General features: G+C 36.3%; 2 protein-coding genes across 6 annotated transcripts in view; one reads left to right on the top strand and one right to left on the bottom strand.

Annotated features, from left to right (window-relative positions):
* Positions 1-331: 331 nt before the first annotated feature.
* On the bottom strand, positions 332-5,148 carry LOC306881572 (putative ferric-chelate reductase 1; the record flags this gene model as incomplete). Its single annotated transcript, XM_079435757.1, has 8 exons — positions 332-433; positions 1,093-1,179; positions 1,382-1,416; positions 2,942-3,059; positions 3,238-3,336; positions 3,438-3,620; positions 3,705-3,849; positions 5,000-5,148. The coding sequence occupies 8 exons, from the start codon at positions 5,146-5,148 to the stop codon at positions 332-334; spliced, it is 918 nt and encodes a 305-aa protein (XP_079291883.1).
* A 940-nt stretch (positions 5,149-6,088) lies between these two features.
* LOC306881761 (glycogen debranching enzyme-like) overlaps positions 6,089-15,036 on the top strand; it is a 39,411-nt gene continuing 30,463 nt past the window's right edge. For 2 of the 5 annotated variants that reach the window (XM_079436022.1, XM_079436024.1), the window contains exons 1-8: positions 6,089-6,170; positions 7,125-7,264; positions 8,923-9,133; positions 9,235-9,404; positions 9,847-10,050; positions 14,338-14,519; positions 14,621-14,732; positions 14,822-14,948. In XM_079436022.1, coding sequence (XP_079292148.1) covers positions 7,186-7,264; positions 8,923-9,133; positions 9,235-9,404; positions 9,847-10,050; positions 14,338-14,519; positions 14,621-14,732; positions 14,822-14,948 — 1,085 coding nt within the window. In that variant the 5' untranslated portion in view covers positions 6,089-6,170; positions 7,125-7,185. Of the gene's footprint in view, positions 6,171-6,835; positions 6,947-7,124; positions 7,265-8,922; positions 9,134-9,234; positions 9,405-9,846; positions 10,051-14,337; positions 14,520-14,620; positions 14,733-14,821; positions 14,949-15,036 lie in introns of those variants that run through there. The other 3 variants (XM_079436023.1, XM_079436025.1, XM_079436026.1) reach the window with 2 other exon arrangements.

Here is a 15,036-nt window from a genome sequence, read left to right as displayed (position 1 = left end):
AAACAAAATTTAAAACATTTAAAAAATTTAAAAAATTTAAAACATTGTGTTAAATAAAATTTAACACAATGGTCCAAACCACAAAAGCAGAGAGAACCCCTGTGGTCCAAGGATAAGGCAGCAAAAGAGACTGTTGCCTTATTCCAAAAAACATGGAAACCACTGAAATGATAATGATAATAAAAAAGTTACTTGATATTTAAAAACCAGTTGAAAATCCATCACCTGAGAAAAATAAATGTAAGCAGTCCTTTTGTTATTCAGTTTCAGAAATGTAAGCAGAAGAGGTTAAAAACTGCCAAGGTACATATTCAAGTTCACTGAGGAGTCATTACCGTGAGGAATCTGGAGCTGGTCTGAATGCAGCCATTACAGGCTGACAGAAAGCGAGAATCATAACAGTGCAGCCGAGGTATGGATGAGCACCAGCTCTCTGCACAGAACCAGTGGCATTACAGCATTGATATCTAAACTAAAACTATTACAAAAATATTTTTGTTCATTGAAATAAAGCTGAAATATTAGAATTAGAATTAGAATTAGAATTAGAATTAGAAATGTTGCCTTGGCAAGTGACTTAAATAGGCTAGGTTTAGTACTAAACTGAGTATAACTAAAACTTCAATGTACTGTAACAGTGTATTAAAGCCATATAGAAATATTTAACAAAAAACAAGAACTTATTAAAAATAGAATACCACACAACAAAATTACTGAAATTAAAATGGGAAAAGTAAAATAAAAATTTTACTCAAATTAATATGAAAAACGAAGACTAATTCGAAATATTAAATAAAACATTGAATAAAGAAATACTAAAATAGTATATAAATAATACTAAAATAGCTGCATTGAACCTATATATAAACACATATTGTAGACAATTCAACACAGGCTACAATATTATCATACCAAACCACAATAACAAACACTCTCTGATCCTGACATTGGTCATTAATGAAGCAGGGCCCCCCAATGGCAAGGAGTGAAACTGTGTTATGTAATATATTTAATATTGTCACTGTTTTAAAGATAAATTACATTGTTTTACAGAGCGTAGCTTCATAGGCAGAAAACACAGGCTTTACTCACTGTGCTCCATTTTCCTCTGTAGACAAAAGGAAAAACGAAGCCCACAGCTGTCAGCAAAACTGTAAGAGACATCAACATGTGATGCACCTGTGAACAGAAAAAAACAATTTTAATTATGAAAGAATATTAGATATACAGAAAATTATGAATACTAAATAATAATAAAAAGTCAGAATATGCAAGCAACCACAAAAACATAGATGATGGTTTCATAGATTTTTATTAGACTATATATATGATTTAATAGAAGCACTAAATAAGTGTATACACATACTGTATAAAAGCATACCTGAAACCATATTTTTTGCCCAAACAATGTTCGTTCTCGCCAGTCAAGTTAAAAATAGGCAGCCATTAATTTTCCAGTGCTTCCTGCTAGCATCCAGGCAATCAGCATTAAAGCTCCTGCATTTAAATTATATGTTTGATATTATATTTGGAAACTTGCACAGTATTTTGCATTTTACACAAATGTATTGTAAAATGTAGTGGTTTATTAAATAACCAATTTGTAATTTAACTGATCCGTTATCCACACCAGCTACTGTACACTTTTTAAGGGCACAGTGTTTATAACTCATGGATTGCCCATTCCAGGGTTTGAACATGCAACATTTCCATTTCCTGACTGTATTTAACCATTCAGGTGATTCTCAGTATCCTGCAGTAAACTTAATTACAGCAAAACTCTTACCATGATATTTCATGAGCTGTGGAGATCGAGATCCTGTCAGTATCTCAGGAGGGCCGGTAATGATCTGATGATGGGACGATATCAGTGCTGCCGTGTGTGTCTGTGGATCAAACCTGCAGCACAACAATAAAACTGATGAGATAACTTGACTAAAGTTAATGTCACACATCATTACAATCATACTATAAAGATAACATATTTTTAAAAATTGTATCCGAAGTTCCTCCAGACAATTGCTGAAAGATTCAGTATATCACCTGATCGAAGTGTTTCAAATATGTATTCATGCTTGTTTCCTTGTAAAAGTTTAATTCAGGCTTTAGCAAGCTAGCTGTAACTATTTTATTCCCCATGCACTCAGCGACCCGGTCATAAAGTAAATGACAGGAAACGAGAACTGATTGCTCAGGCCTTCACAGACACTTATTAAGTCAGAAATCCGGATCTGTGGAGTAACACGCAGTGGGGAGGCCATAAAAACAAGGTTACACGTGACACTGTATCTGACGAGATGCGTAATCATTTGCCAAAACTTTTCCCATGAAGGAGAAATACAGCCCTTTTGGAAAATGCTGAAGGATGCCATGCTAACATGTAAATCTAGAAGTTAAAAAAGCCAATCGTTTAAAGCCATCGTCCAGGCAAATCAGAACAATTAATCTACAGTAGCTATTGTAGTATGTCATCAGTGTTATTTTTGTATTATTTATATACAATTGTAATATTTATTCATATTTTGAATGTTTTATTTTTATATTTTCAGCCTTCATTTTAGACACTTTATGTGGTTTTGTCATTTTTTTTTATTTACTTTTTTTAATATTTCTATTCAGCTTTCTAGTTCAAAAAAATACTAATTGACCAATGGCTACCAGCAAATGTTTGGTTACCAACATTCTTCAAAATATCTTCTTTTGTATTCAGCAGAAGAAAGAAATTAGGCTTGGAATGATATGAGGGAAATGATTTTTGGGTGAACTGTCACTTTATAATTATTATATTTCTGTTAGTTTCTCAGGCAACATTTCTTATTTTTGTGTCATTATTTTATTTAAGTTTTTCATCTAATATTTATATTTTATCTCAGCTGTATTTCAGTTAACAGTTTTTGCTAACAGTAACACTGTATGTCATTAATGCAGTTAAAAAGCTCACCATATTCTACAGTCCCCTGTGCTACAAACAGGTAGTAACTGTTGTTAAGGCTGAATCGGACCGGTGTAGATGGACCTAGAGAACTTGCACTGAATGACCCCTTCAGAAACTCTCCAGCCTACATCAGTCACCACAGACTGCAAGGGAAGTGAATCATGCTTATTGCATTTACGACTGCATAAAACTTAGAGGACACGCTGACATCTTTTTTTTTATAGGTCTTAAAATTAAGCTGTAACATAACGCAATACTAAAAACAGCCCAAAAAGCATCACAACCATAACGTGCTCTCTCACCTTGGATGATACCTCTGGATATGTTCGGCCTGTTGTGTGTGCAGCCTCCACACTTACACGACCCTCGTCATTTATGCACAAGTATGCATCATCATCTCCCTACCAAACATCAAGATCTTCAGGGTCACATGAATATATCTAATCACAACTGCACTAAACACAATTATAGCACTGGAAGGTTTGCATTTGATCATGCTCACCATCCATTCATCCTTGGACAGAGCAAAAGAGATGTATCCCTGTGCAGGGCCACTGAGCTCAAACGAAACTGTCTGGCCCAAAGTAGAATAAGAAAGGAAGAAGCAGTTTGTGTCCACAGCAGGGTTACAGCTGCCAGGGTCATTGAGACAAGACTTCGACTTGCCACATCCTTCTGAGGTGAACTGTAAGAGAATTATTTCAATAAAAGGCAATGTAATGCTGCTTAAAGAAGCAGAGACATTTACAATTTGTATTTTGGCACGCACTGGCTGAGGCAGTATAGATGTGCTTGCAGAGTTAGTAGACATGACGGTGGTTGATCGAGGTGGAGCAGGAGTCACGTCACCCTGAGATATGACAGGACCAGGAAGCTTGAGCCAGAAAATCTTGTAGTGGGCAAGAACTGTGGCACTTGATGTGGAAAAAAAAGAGATATAAACACAAATATCGGTTTGAACTTTAAAAGATCCAGTATGTATCCAGTAAATAGTTTATTTTCAATATTGAAAGATAAATTCCGAATCGCACTCACAGAAACTGTACAATGGGAGGAGCATTGGATGGGGCTTTCCAAAGCACCTGAATTTCGGTCTTTTTGGCATTACTGGTGTGACTAACTGCAGAACCCTTTAAAAAATAACACTTTCTTTGTGCAGAAATTCTAAAAGTAAATACTAAAAGCAGATTTTGAGCCATATTCTCTTACAAAATAATTTGTAAACAAAATAATCTGTGCCAATTGTAATTTATACAACATCACGGCGATGATCAACTACAGTATCACCAAATGATTTTTAGTACAACAGCTCTTGCTCATGTGTTATTGCTTAAATACACAACCAAAAAAGTCTCTTATGCTCACCAAGACTGCATTTATTTCATAAAAGCTACAGTAAAAACAGTAATATTTTGAAATATTATTATAATGTAAATAAAGTGTTTTCTATTTCAATACATTTTCAATTGTAATTTATTTCTGTGATGGCAAAGCTGGATATTCAGCAGCCATTGCTCTAGTTTTCAGTGTCACACGATCCTTAAGAAATCACTCTATTATGCTGATTTTGTGCTCAAGAAACATTTCTTATTATTATCAATGCTGAAAAAGTGATACATTTTTCTTCAGTATTCTTTGATTCATAGAAAGTTCAAAAGAACAGCATTTACTTAAATATATGTATATATAATTTTGGTAACAATTTAAAGGTCTTTATTCTCACTATTGATCAATTTGATACATCCTTGCTAAATAAAAATGATTCTTACCGATGCTAATATTTTGGTAACACTTTAGAATAGGGAACACTTATTCACTATTAACTACGACTTTTCCCTCAATAAATTCCTAATTTGCTTCTTATTAATATTTAGTAAGGTAATTGTTAAGTTTAGGTATTGAGTAGGATTAGGGATGTAGAATAAGGCATTAATATGTGCTTAGTTACTACTAATAAATGGCTTATATTCTAGTAATATGCATGCTAATAAGCAACTAAGAGACCCTAAAATAAAGTGTTACCAATATTTTAAACTGTAATGTATATTGCAGGGTTTATTTTACTATATGCTGTTGCATGTCAAACGCTGAGAAATCTGAGGATCTATCAATGTGAATGAGCCAATAGGTAGTCCATCAGTGTTTGTAGCATCTCGGGCCTGAATTAGAAAGCCCTCAAAGTGCTCACTTCCAGAGAGAGTGACTATGGACATTGGAAGGGGTGATAAATAAAGGCAACTGGGAAGCAATCATTGTTCAAAATTACTCAAGATATTTAAACTGTGTTGGCTGTTATGTTCTGGCATCATGCTCTCACAAGATTTCTCCACCTTTCCATTTTTGTATCCATTTATAGAGGTCAAACACAAAGTCCCAAAAATTGCCAGAGCAGTTTGTAGATTCAACATTTCCAGCAGAGGCAATCCGATCCTCATCTGTGGATATGCTAAGAGAAGAAAAGCATGTGTAAAATTAAGGCCATTTTTCCTTATGTTTACACTTGCTTATTAAGATTCATTCAGAATTCACACATATATTGACTAATGCATTTCCATGATTTTAACTTGAATTTTACAGTTGTTCGCAATTTCTGGAAAGGGATTTTTAATTCAACATAGAAAATGATGGGGTGTATTTATTTGTATGTCAGTTTTTTACATTAACTTTTGCATTCTGCATTAACTTTCCCTTATGAAACAACAACAAACATTAGTAACATTTTCAGCTCGAAATTGCATGACAATACCAATGACAATAAATAGTAGGCTATGTGTGTAAATAAATATGTTGGAAAAAGTGAGTGCAGGTTTTAGAGACTGAAAAGAAAGCACTGCTCTTACCTTGTCAACAACCTGTCTGCTCAGGTAATGCTGGTAGATAATCATTTTATGATTTGAACATGAATGTTTTATGGTCATGTAACATTTTAGGAACTACAACCACAAGATGGAGACAAAATCCGAAGCAAGTCCCTTGAGGTTAGTTATTTGTTTTGATCTATTTATTTATTTGCTTGTTTGTTTATTCATAAAGTGAATTTAATGTCAATGCCTGACTGGCCTACACTGTTTTTCTGTCTAATCATCTAATTATTTGTATAAACATACACTGTGACGAAAACATTTCATACAAATGTCAAATGTGTCTTATATTAGTGTATTTACGGTAGAGCCGTGCACACGCCTCCTTCACGAGCGACAGGAACGTCCTTAAGCCGAAAACAGGAAAATACATGGTGTGTTTTTTAACCCTACTACTCTTTAACACTGTATTGTTGTCGTGCAAACATGATTGAAATGTTTATATCAATTTAGATCTCAGACTGTCGTGCATCAGAAGAGAATAGTAGGCATTGCAGCTGTCCTGGCTTGGTAAATGTTACAGTTGCCCCTGCAGCCTGATTGACTTGCTTGCCCTTTATCCGCTAGATTTTTAACCTCGACCAGTCTGAGTTACAGGATACTTTTTGGCCTTGCCTTTAATAAATGCCTGAAATGTTTACTGTAGTGATGGGAGTCTGATTCATTTCAGCTAATCGGTTCTTTCGAAGAACCGGTTCATAAAAAGATTCAGTGATCATTTTTTTCGCCTTACGGAAATACGGAAATATTCTATACGTGCACATATTGCTGTTTATTGTGGATGTTTATATTCATTTTAACGAGATGTTTATTGTAATTCTATATGACCGTGTAGTGTACATCCATGATAAATAACACAAGCTAAATATCATTTGCATTTATGTTCAACAAAAAGATCAATTGTCATTTCTACGGCTGTGATGTTAAAGTCAATTTCTTGTTAATTATCGCTTCACTCGTTCTCGACTCATGACGACTCGGACAATGTTCTAAAGTACAGTTCAACCGATTGAAAAGATCCGACTCAAACGAATGATTCGTTCACAAATCGGACAGCGCTAATGTTAAACTACCAGAGATAGTGTGGTGATGGTGCATTGAGCTTAGATACTAACGGAGGTTTATTCATCTATTCCTGCAGAGCTCTCTGGTATTATGTTATATGGCTCTTGCATTCTGTCAAATGTTGCAATAACTTGCCCTTGTACAGGAAACGAATACAATTGTGTGGTTATTTTGAAGCCACAGTCGGGCTCCTGTTAAATTTAAATGTCATCTTTTCAATATTACAGAGTGATAATTTGCATATCTTTTGGTTCACTTTTCAGTGAAGGGGGGTCCATGTTGATTTCCTGCTCTTAAGGACGTTATAAAATAAGGAGGGCAAACATGACAGCAAAGCAAATAAGAGTGATGGTCCTCAATGACATGGAGAAACTCGGCAGGACCCTCTTCCGTCTGGAGCAAGGCAAGTTTCAGCTCATGTTTACCGCTTTGCATCGAACTGAGATATGAGAGTGTATTGTGTTGTGATAATGACCAGCAGGCTGTGGTTATTTATAGACGGTGTTGTGTTCTCAGCAGCCACCTTTATGGCTCAGTACCTTTTCATTCATGCACTAATAAATAGTAAATATAGCAGAAGTGTTTGGCACTGACTATATGAAAAGGTTACTATAATGTTTTCTTCCATATGAGAAAGTTAATCCATTCGTAATGGAACATTCAAGCAAATACATTTTAAGAACTTTTCACTTTTAATTCCATGGATGTATTTTTGAGGAGGTTACCATTTGTATTACTTTATATGTTCAAAATCATATGCATTTTATTTGTATCTAGATCTAAATTCTAGATCTTTTGAGAGACAAACGTCCCTGTTTTAAAAAGTTTTATGCAAGTTCTTAATGTGAAATTCATGAGTTGAAGAAAGTTGTTGCTATATGGAATATGCTTTTGCCTTGATAATTATATTTATAATATAATATAGTAATAATAAACACAAGTAAGTACAATTGTACACTGAGTACTTTTTAAATGATAACAGTTTTTTCTTTGTTTTGTTTTTTGGGAGGGGTTTTGGGTTGTATCATGTTAATACAAATGCATTTTTTGAACACTGCTATGATGGTAAATAATATGGAATTCATACGGTATAAATTACCATGGTTTTGCCATCAGATACCTTTACTGTACTACCATTTATACCAGAATTTCACTGGTGCCATATAGACATGTGATGGAAATATATATTGGTATTATGAAATGGTTTAATAAATACATATACTCACTGGCCATTTTATTAGGTACACCTTGCTAGTACAGGGTTCGAACCCCTTTTGCCTTCAGAAATGACTTCTTTGTGGCATAGATTCAACAAGGTGCTGGAAACATTCCTCTGAGATTTTCGTCCATATTGGCATGATAGCATCAGATTTTTTGTTTATCAGCTTCACATTTATGATGCACATTTATGATGCAAATCTCCCGTTCCACCACATTCCAAAGATGCTCTATTATTGGATTGGGATCTGGTGAGTGTGGTGGCTATTTGAGTATAGTGAACTCATTGTCATGTTTAAGAAACCAACTTGAGGTGATTTAAGCTTTGTGACATGGCGTGTTATCATGCTGGAAGTAGCCACTGTGGTCAAAAAGAGATGGATATGGTCAGCAACAATACTCAGGTAGGCTTTGAAGTTTAAACGATGCTTCATTGGTACTAAGGGGCCCAAATTGTGCCAAGAAATATACCCCACAACATTACACCACCACAAGCCTGAACCAATGATTTAAGGCTGGATAGTATTCTGTTGTTCAATTTTGGTGGGCCCATGCAAATTGTTGCAAAGCGTCTAGCACCAGCAGCGCTCAGTTTGATCATCAGCAAATTGTCTTGACCATGTGTACATGCCTAAATACACTGAGTTGCTGCTATGTGATTGGCTGATTAGATATATGCATTATTGATCAGTTGAACAGATGTACCTAATAAAATGGTCGGTGAGTGCATGTCATTTGGGCCACGGTCCGCCATTATTTATAGTAACTGATTTATTATTATATATTTATTGTAACCCAAAAATGGCAGTTAAGTTGCGGAGCTTATGTTTTGTTTCTGCTCAGGGTTTGAGCTCCAGTTTCGTCTGGGACCCACTCTTCAGGGGAAACATGTACACGTTCACACCAACTACCCCGCAGAAGGGGAGCGATTTGAGCGCCACAAGTTCCGCGTCTTAGACTGGATTAACCCTACTGGCAGAGAGGATGATTCAGACAAGTTCTGCACCCTTGACCTCAAGATTTCAGGCTCCTACCAGTATTACTTTGGCCATGGGTCAGTTAGATGTTTAAAATTTTATATTAAAAGGTTTTTGTCAGTTCTACATCTATATTTTGTTAAAACTGTACAACATGTAGTTTATTTTTACTCTTCAGAGATAAGGAGAAGTCTGGTGGTGGGTATATTGTGGTGGACCCAGTGCTCCGGGTAGGGGAGGACAATCACATCTTGCCCCTAGACTGCATCAGTATCCAGACATACCTGTCCAAATGCCTCGGGCCCCTGGATGAGTGGCTGGACAGGCTAAGAGTTGCCAAAGAGGCAGGTAAGAAGACAGCCAGTGATATTATATTAGTTAAATTTTTTTCTTATCTCCATCTTTGCAGTCTATTTGATTATATGCACTAATCAATAACCAACAAAAAAACATGGAGACACTGAGCTTTGATTTAATTGAGTTATTAATTTCAGAATAATGACAATATATAAATCATTAATTACTTTGCATTTTTAACAATAAGTCCTATTGTTGAAATCTAAATAGATTATAATTCTCTAAGTTAGCTGAACAATGTTTCACATGAGCAATGCCTTCATAGATTAATTTATAAAGTTATATTGCTAAGTTACTACTGTATGTCACAGTTTTCTATGTATTGCATTTATGTGGTTTTATCACATTGGTACATTAACTGAAACATTTTATAACATTCAGGTAGTAATCGGTTTTAAAGTAACTGATTTCATCTTTCATATGCATCTTTTAGGGTATAATATGATTCACTTCACGCCACTGCAGACGCTGGGTGAGTCTCGCTCTTGTTACTCTCTGGCTGATCAGCTGGAGCTCAACCCAGACTTCTCCCCTCTTGGACAAACTTACACCTGGACAGATGTTGGCAACCTGGTGGAGAAAATGAAGAATGAGTGGAATATGCTTTGCATCACAGATGTAGTTTACAATCACACGGGTGTGTGTTTTCAAGTTTCTAGAAATCTTATACATTTTTCTACATTACTTTTGTGCATTTTGGTTGTTTACACAACTTTTTTTCAATTGGCACACATGTCTGTTATCCAAAAATTTAGATTGACTAAAACTTGTCACACCCACAGGATTACCCAGGAGTATTGCAATATTATTATTAATTATTCCAATGGAAAAGACCACAGTTCCAAACTGTAATCTCCAGCAAGGCCCCACTAAAAGCCTTTGCAATTGACTCCAATTCTAAAAATAGTTTATTTACAGAGAACAGGAGCTGTTGGTGCAACATTTGACCTGTCTGATATATTACTATGTTGCAGATCAGCTGTTACATAAGGCTGCTAGCAAGTCCCAATATGTGAACAGAATACTAAAGAGAAACATTTCAAATTGTCATTCAGATGCACCGACTGATTGTGGAGGTTTAGAGAAGAGTGTGTTTATAGATGATTTACTGCAGGGGAATCTGAATCAACTTGCTTTGATTAGTTTTGTTAGAGCTTCTTCAGTCTGTTTGACATCACTATGGATGTCACTGTACGCTCATCCCAAGTTTATTTTTCTTTGAACTCTTGAACTTTTTCCTTGAGTTACACTGTTCATGGATGTGTTTGAGTGATCAGGCTTAATAGAAAGCAGAGGTCATAGTTCAGTGCTTCTACCAGAGCTCAGCAGAGTTAAAGGTCAAGGAGTGCGTGATACCTTATCTGAAGCTGTGTGCAAATGCCACACATTTACACAAAGGGAAGTCCAGTGCTCAGAAATCGTTCTAATATGCTTATTTAATGCTAAATTAACATTTATTTCAGTTGAAAACAGCTATCCTCCCTAATATTTTTGTGGAAACTGTGATACATTATTTCAGGGCTTTTTGATAAATAAAAGTTGTAAAGAACAACATTTATTTGAAATAGAAATCTTAGTATTAAAAATGTATTTATGCATCCTTTCTGAATAAAAGTATTAATTTCCTCATAAAAAAAAAAAAAAAAAAAAAACCTTACTGACTTGAATTGTGGTGTAAATAATAAATAAATTTAAATATTTATGGTTCTGCATGATTTTGAGGTCACTATTGAATTTGTTTATATTGCATTAAGTTAGGAATATGCAAAATAGACACTTTCATTAGTGGTCCCAGACTTTTGCACCTCATTGTGTATAGCTTGTAATATACCCAATCATTGTTTATTCTGTCTCTTAAGGACAAGCAATTTGCTGCAATGAAAACTGCAGTTGTTACGCCCCTTCTGAAAAAGCGTGATCTTGATAACACTATATTGAGCAACTATGGACCAATATCAAATCTTCCTTTCATAGGTAAGATTATTGAAAAGGTAGTTTACTACTTACAGTTACGTTCCCCTAGGCGTCTAGGGGTCAGAAGGGAAAGTAACAGAGTAAAAAAAGTAACGAGGTAATCAACAGCGAGAACACACTTCAATCCTCTGTCCCAGAGTGAAGATGATACCAGTTGATATATTATATTATATACAAAATTATAAACGCAACACTTTTGTTTTTGCCCCCATTTTTCATGAGCTGAACTCTCTAAGACTTTTTCTATGTACACACAAGGCCTATTTCTCTCAAATATTGTTCACAAATCTGTCTAAATCTGTGTTAGTGAGCACTTCTCCTTTGCCGAGATAATCCATTCACCTCACAGGTGTGGCATATCAAGATGCTGACTAGACAGCATGATTATTGCACAGGTGTGCCTTAGGCTGGCCACAATAAAAGGCCACTCTAAAATGTGCAAGTTAATATGTTAGTTAAGAATAGAAAATGATTATACATAAAATACAGACGTAGCACAGTGCACATTCAACAAAAAACATCAGTTTTGAGTCTGGATTTAAATGTGGCTAATGTTTTAGCACATCTGATCTCTTCTGGAAGCTGGTTCCAACTTCGGGCGGCATAATAGCTAAAAGCGGACTCCCCTTGTTTTGTGTGAACCCTTGGCATTTCTAACTGACTCGATCCTAATGATCTGAGTGGTCTGTTAGGTTTATATTCAGTGAGCATATCTGCAATATATTTAGGTCCTAGGTCATTGAGGGATTTATAAACTAGTAACAGTACTTTAAAATCAATCCTATTAAATTTTAAATTCACTTTATCAATCACTTTATTAATCAATTTTATATCATTTTAAAAGTTTAAACAGAAGGCTAAAGTAAGTGCTGTGATGGTAAGGAGAATGTGGGCAAAGAAAGACAAGTGTGTTGGTGAATCAGTTGAAAGTAGGACCTCTGAGTTCTATTTGTTTGGTGTATGATGGTCAAGTAAGTAAGTAAGTAGGGCAGGGGTCCAAAAAAAGAAATTGCCACTAGATGGCAGGCCAGAACATAGTCAAAGGATAATTTAAGAAATGAATTGATAAAAAATGCGACTAGAATTGCCTGACAGACTGTTACGGTGTCTTTTGTAAGTGGTAGTGAGCTGTTACTCTTTGTTTAAATCCTGTAGAAGGACAGTCATTATCAAAAAGCCACATTTGCGGCGGTGTCCGGCATAGTAGCTATGTGAGCGGAGTGGAGCAGCAACAATTTCTCCTCCACGCTCCAAGCATTTAATAATCACTCTGCTCCGGGTTCACCATTTCTTTCTCCCGCTCCACTCTGCGCTCACTGATATCAGAAACACCGCTCCGCGTCTAAAGTATTTCAGTATGTTTGAAATATCACAGTTCTGTTCATAACTTATATTAGAAAATAAAATAACAGGAGAGTTTCAAAGTGGCTTATTGGAACACTAGTGTGCAAACTTTTTTTCCTACCACATGACAAGCTGATAACATGGTTGTCAGCATTAAAAGGTATACTTGCTGCTTTTTGCAGTGCAAATTTAGTTTGTGATGAAAATATCACTACGTTTTCGTCAGTTATTTTACCTACGGATCGATGCATTTCTTTCAGATTTCTGCTCATTCGAAATCAGATACAGATGAAGTAGCACTGAAAGATTATAATTATATTGAGAAAGCGATTGTGTGTGAATAAGTGTTGTAGTAGCTACTTGTTTAAATCATGCTTTCAACTGAAAATATTCAGTATCTAAAAGGAACAAACTAATTCCTTGAGAACTATCAGCCTTCACATTCTTTCTGATTTGAGTGATCCTTCCCTATCAAGCTAGCTAAATATGTTTAACATGTGAATGCTTGCTAAATATGCAGTTATATTACATGGCATGAATGTAATATAACTGTCAGAACATATAACATGCCAACTGAATGGTTATATTCAGTTGGCATGAATTGATGATTGAGAGGCAGTGGAGCGCTCTCGGAGCGAGTGAAAACCACGACGCTCCGACTTTTAAAAAATCCGCTCCTCGTCAAAATCAGACCACTCCACTTGCGCTCTGCTCCGCTCACATACTCTGATTGTTAGTAACTTTTGCTGTCATGACAGATCTATTTCAGAACCAGCCGCTATCAAAATAATCTGGCTGCGGGCCAGATATTGTTGCTGGCGGGCCAGTTTTGTTCGCCTGTTGCCGACCACTGAAGTAGGGGGTGAAGTAGTGGAGTAGTTAGGTGTTTTGGAAGGTTTTTTCACTTAGTGCAGAAGAGTTTGAACAAAGCTTGAGAATGTTTGTTTTTAAATTCCTTGTTTTTATCGTTTAGATTTTTTTTTAATGACTATTTTACTTAATTTTATGTAAAGCACTTTGAATTACCACCGTGTATGAAATGTACTATATAAATAAACTTGCCTTGCCTTTGCTCTTAAAATACATCAGCTGTAATTTAAATTTAAAGTAAAAGTAAAGTCGTGACGTATTGTCAAGTATGGTGACCCATACTCGAAATTGGTGCTCTGCGTTTAACCCATCCAAGTGCACACACACAGCAGTGAGTAGTGAACAAATGCACACACACACACACCGTGAACACACACCCGGAGCAGTGGGCAGCCATGCTGCGGCGCCCGGGGAGCAATTGGGGGTTCGGTGCCTTGCTCAAGGGCACCTCAGTCGTGGTATTGAGGGTGGAGAGAGCGCTGTACATTCACTCCCCCCACCTACAATCCCTGCCGGCCGGGGACTCGAACCCGCAACCTTTCGATTACGAGTCCGACTAACCATTAGGCCACGACTCCCCCCCCTTTAATAAAGTCAAAGAAAGATCCATACCTCTTTTTTTTTTGATCACTTATTCAGTGACTTATTTGTGATGTCTGTTTCTTCGTATTTTTTCAGTTTTATTTATATGGTTGACAATGTCACGATAAACGCTGTGTTTTCTTGTCATTCTCAGCTGCTAACAGCAAATGGATTAAGAAACATCCCGAGTGTGGTTATAACCTGGTGAACTGTCCTCATCTGAAACCGGCCTGGGTGCTGGATAGAGCCCTGTGGCACGTCACCTGTGCTATAGCTGATGGCAAATACAAAGACAAGGGTCTTCCAGCCCTAATCCAGAATCACGAACACCTCCATGTGAGCTAGTCACTACCTGTGGAAGCTTTAAAACAGAATTAATTTTGAAGTATAAGGTGCTCCTATTTCCTTCAGAACAAACTCTAATGTGTTTTCACTAGGCCATTCGTGGAGTTCTCTGGCATGATGTGTTTCCTAAGATTAAACTGTGGGAGTTCTTCCAAGTCAAACTGGAACCGATGGTGGAGCAGTTCAGAACTTTACTCCAAAGTGGTGAGTTCCTGGAAGGTTCTCAGACACTTACGTTAAGAGAAATGAAAATGTTAATGTGTTTAGTGGTTTGTTTTAAATTGTCTACACAGGAGCCAAACCTGATGGGAGCAAGACTGATGGCAAACAGCAATTGAAGATCATTCAGGACCCTCAGTTCAGACGTTTTGGTAACACAGTGGACATGAACTCTGCTCTAGAAAACTTTGTGCCCCATGGGTCAGTATGCTGCTGCATGTTTGAGCACATGTTCACTGTTGTCTGCTTATTGACTTTATGTTGTTGAATTATACATTACTTTTATGTT

This window comes from Barbus barbus (genome assembly GCF_936440315.1).
Source record: "Barbus barbus genome assembly, chromosome: 15".
NCBI lineage: Eukaryota > Metazoa > Chordata > Actinopteri > Cypriniformes > Cyprinidae > Barbus > Barbus barbus.
The sequence above is the reverse complement of the archived record's forward strand: the minus strand, read 5'-3'. Positions and strand labels throughout refer to the sequence as shown.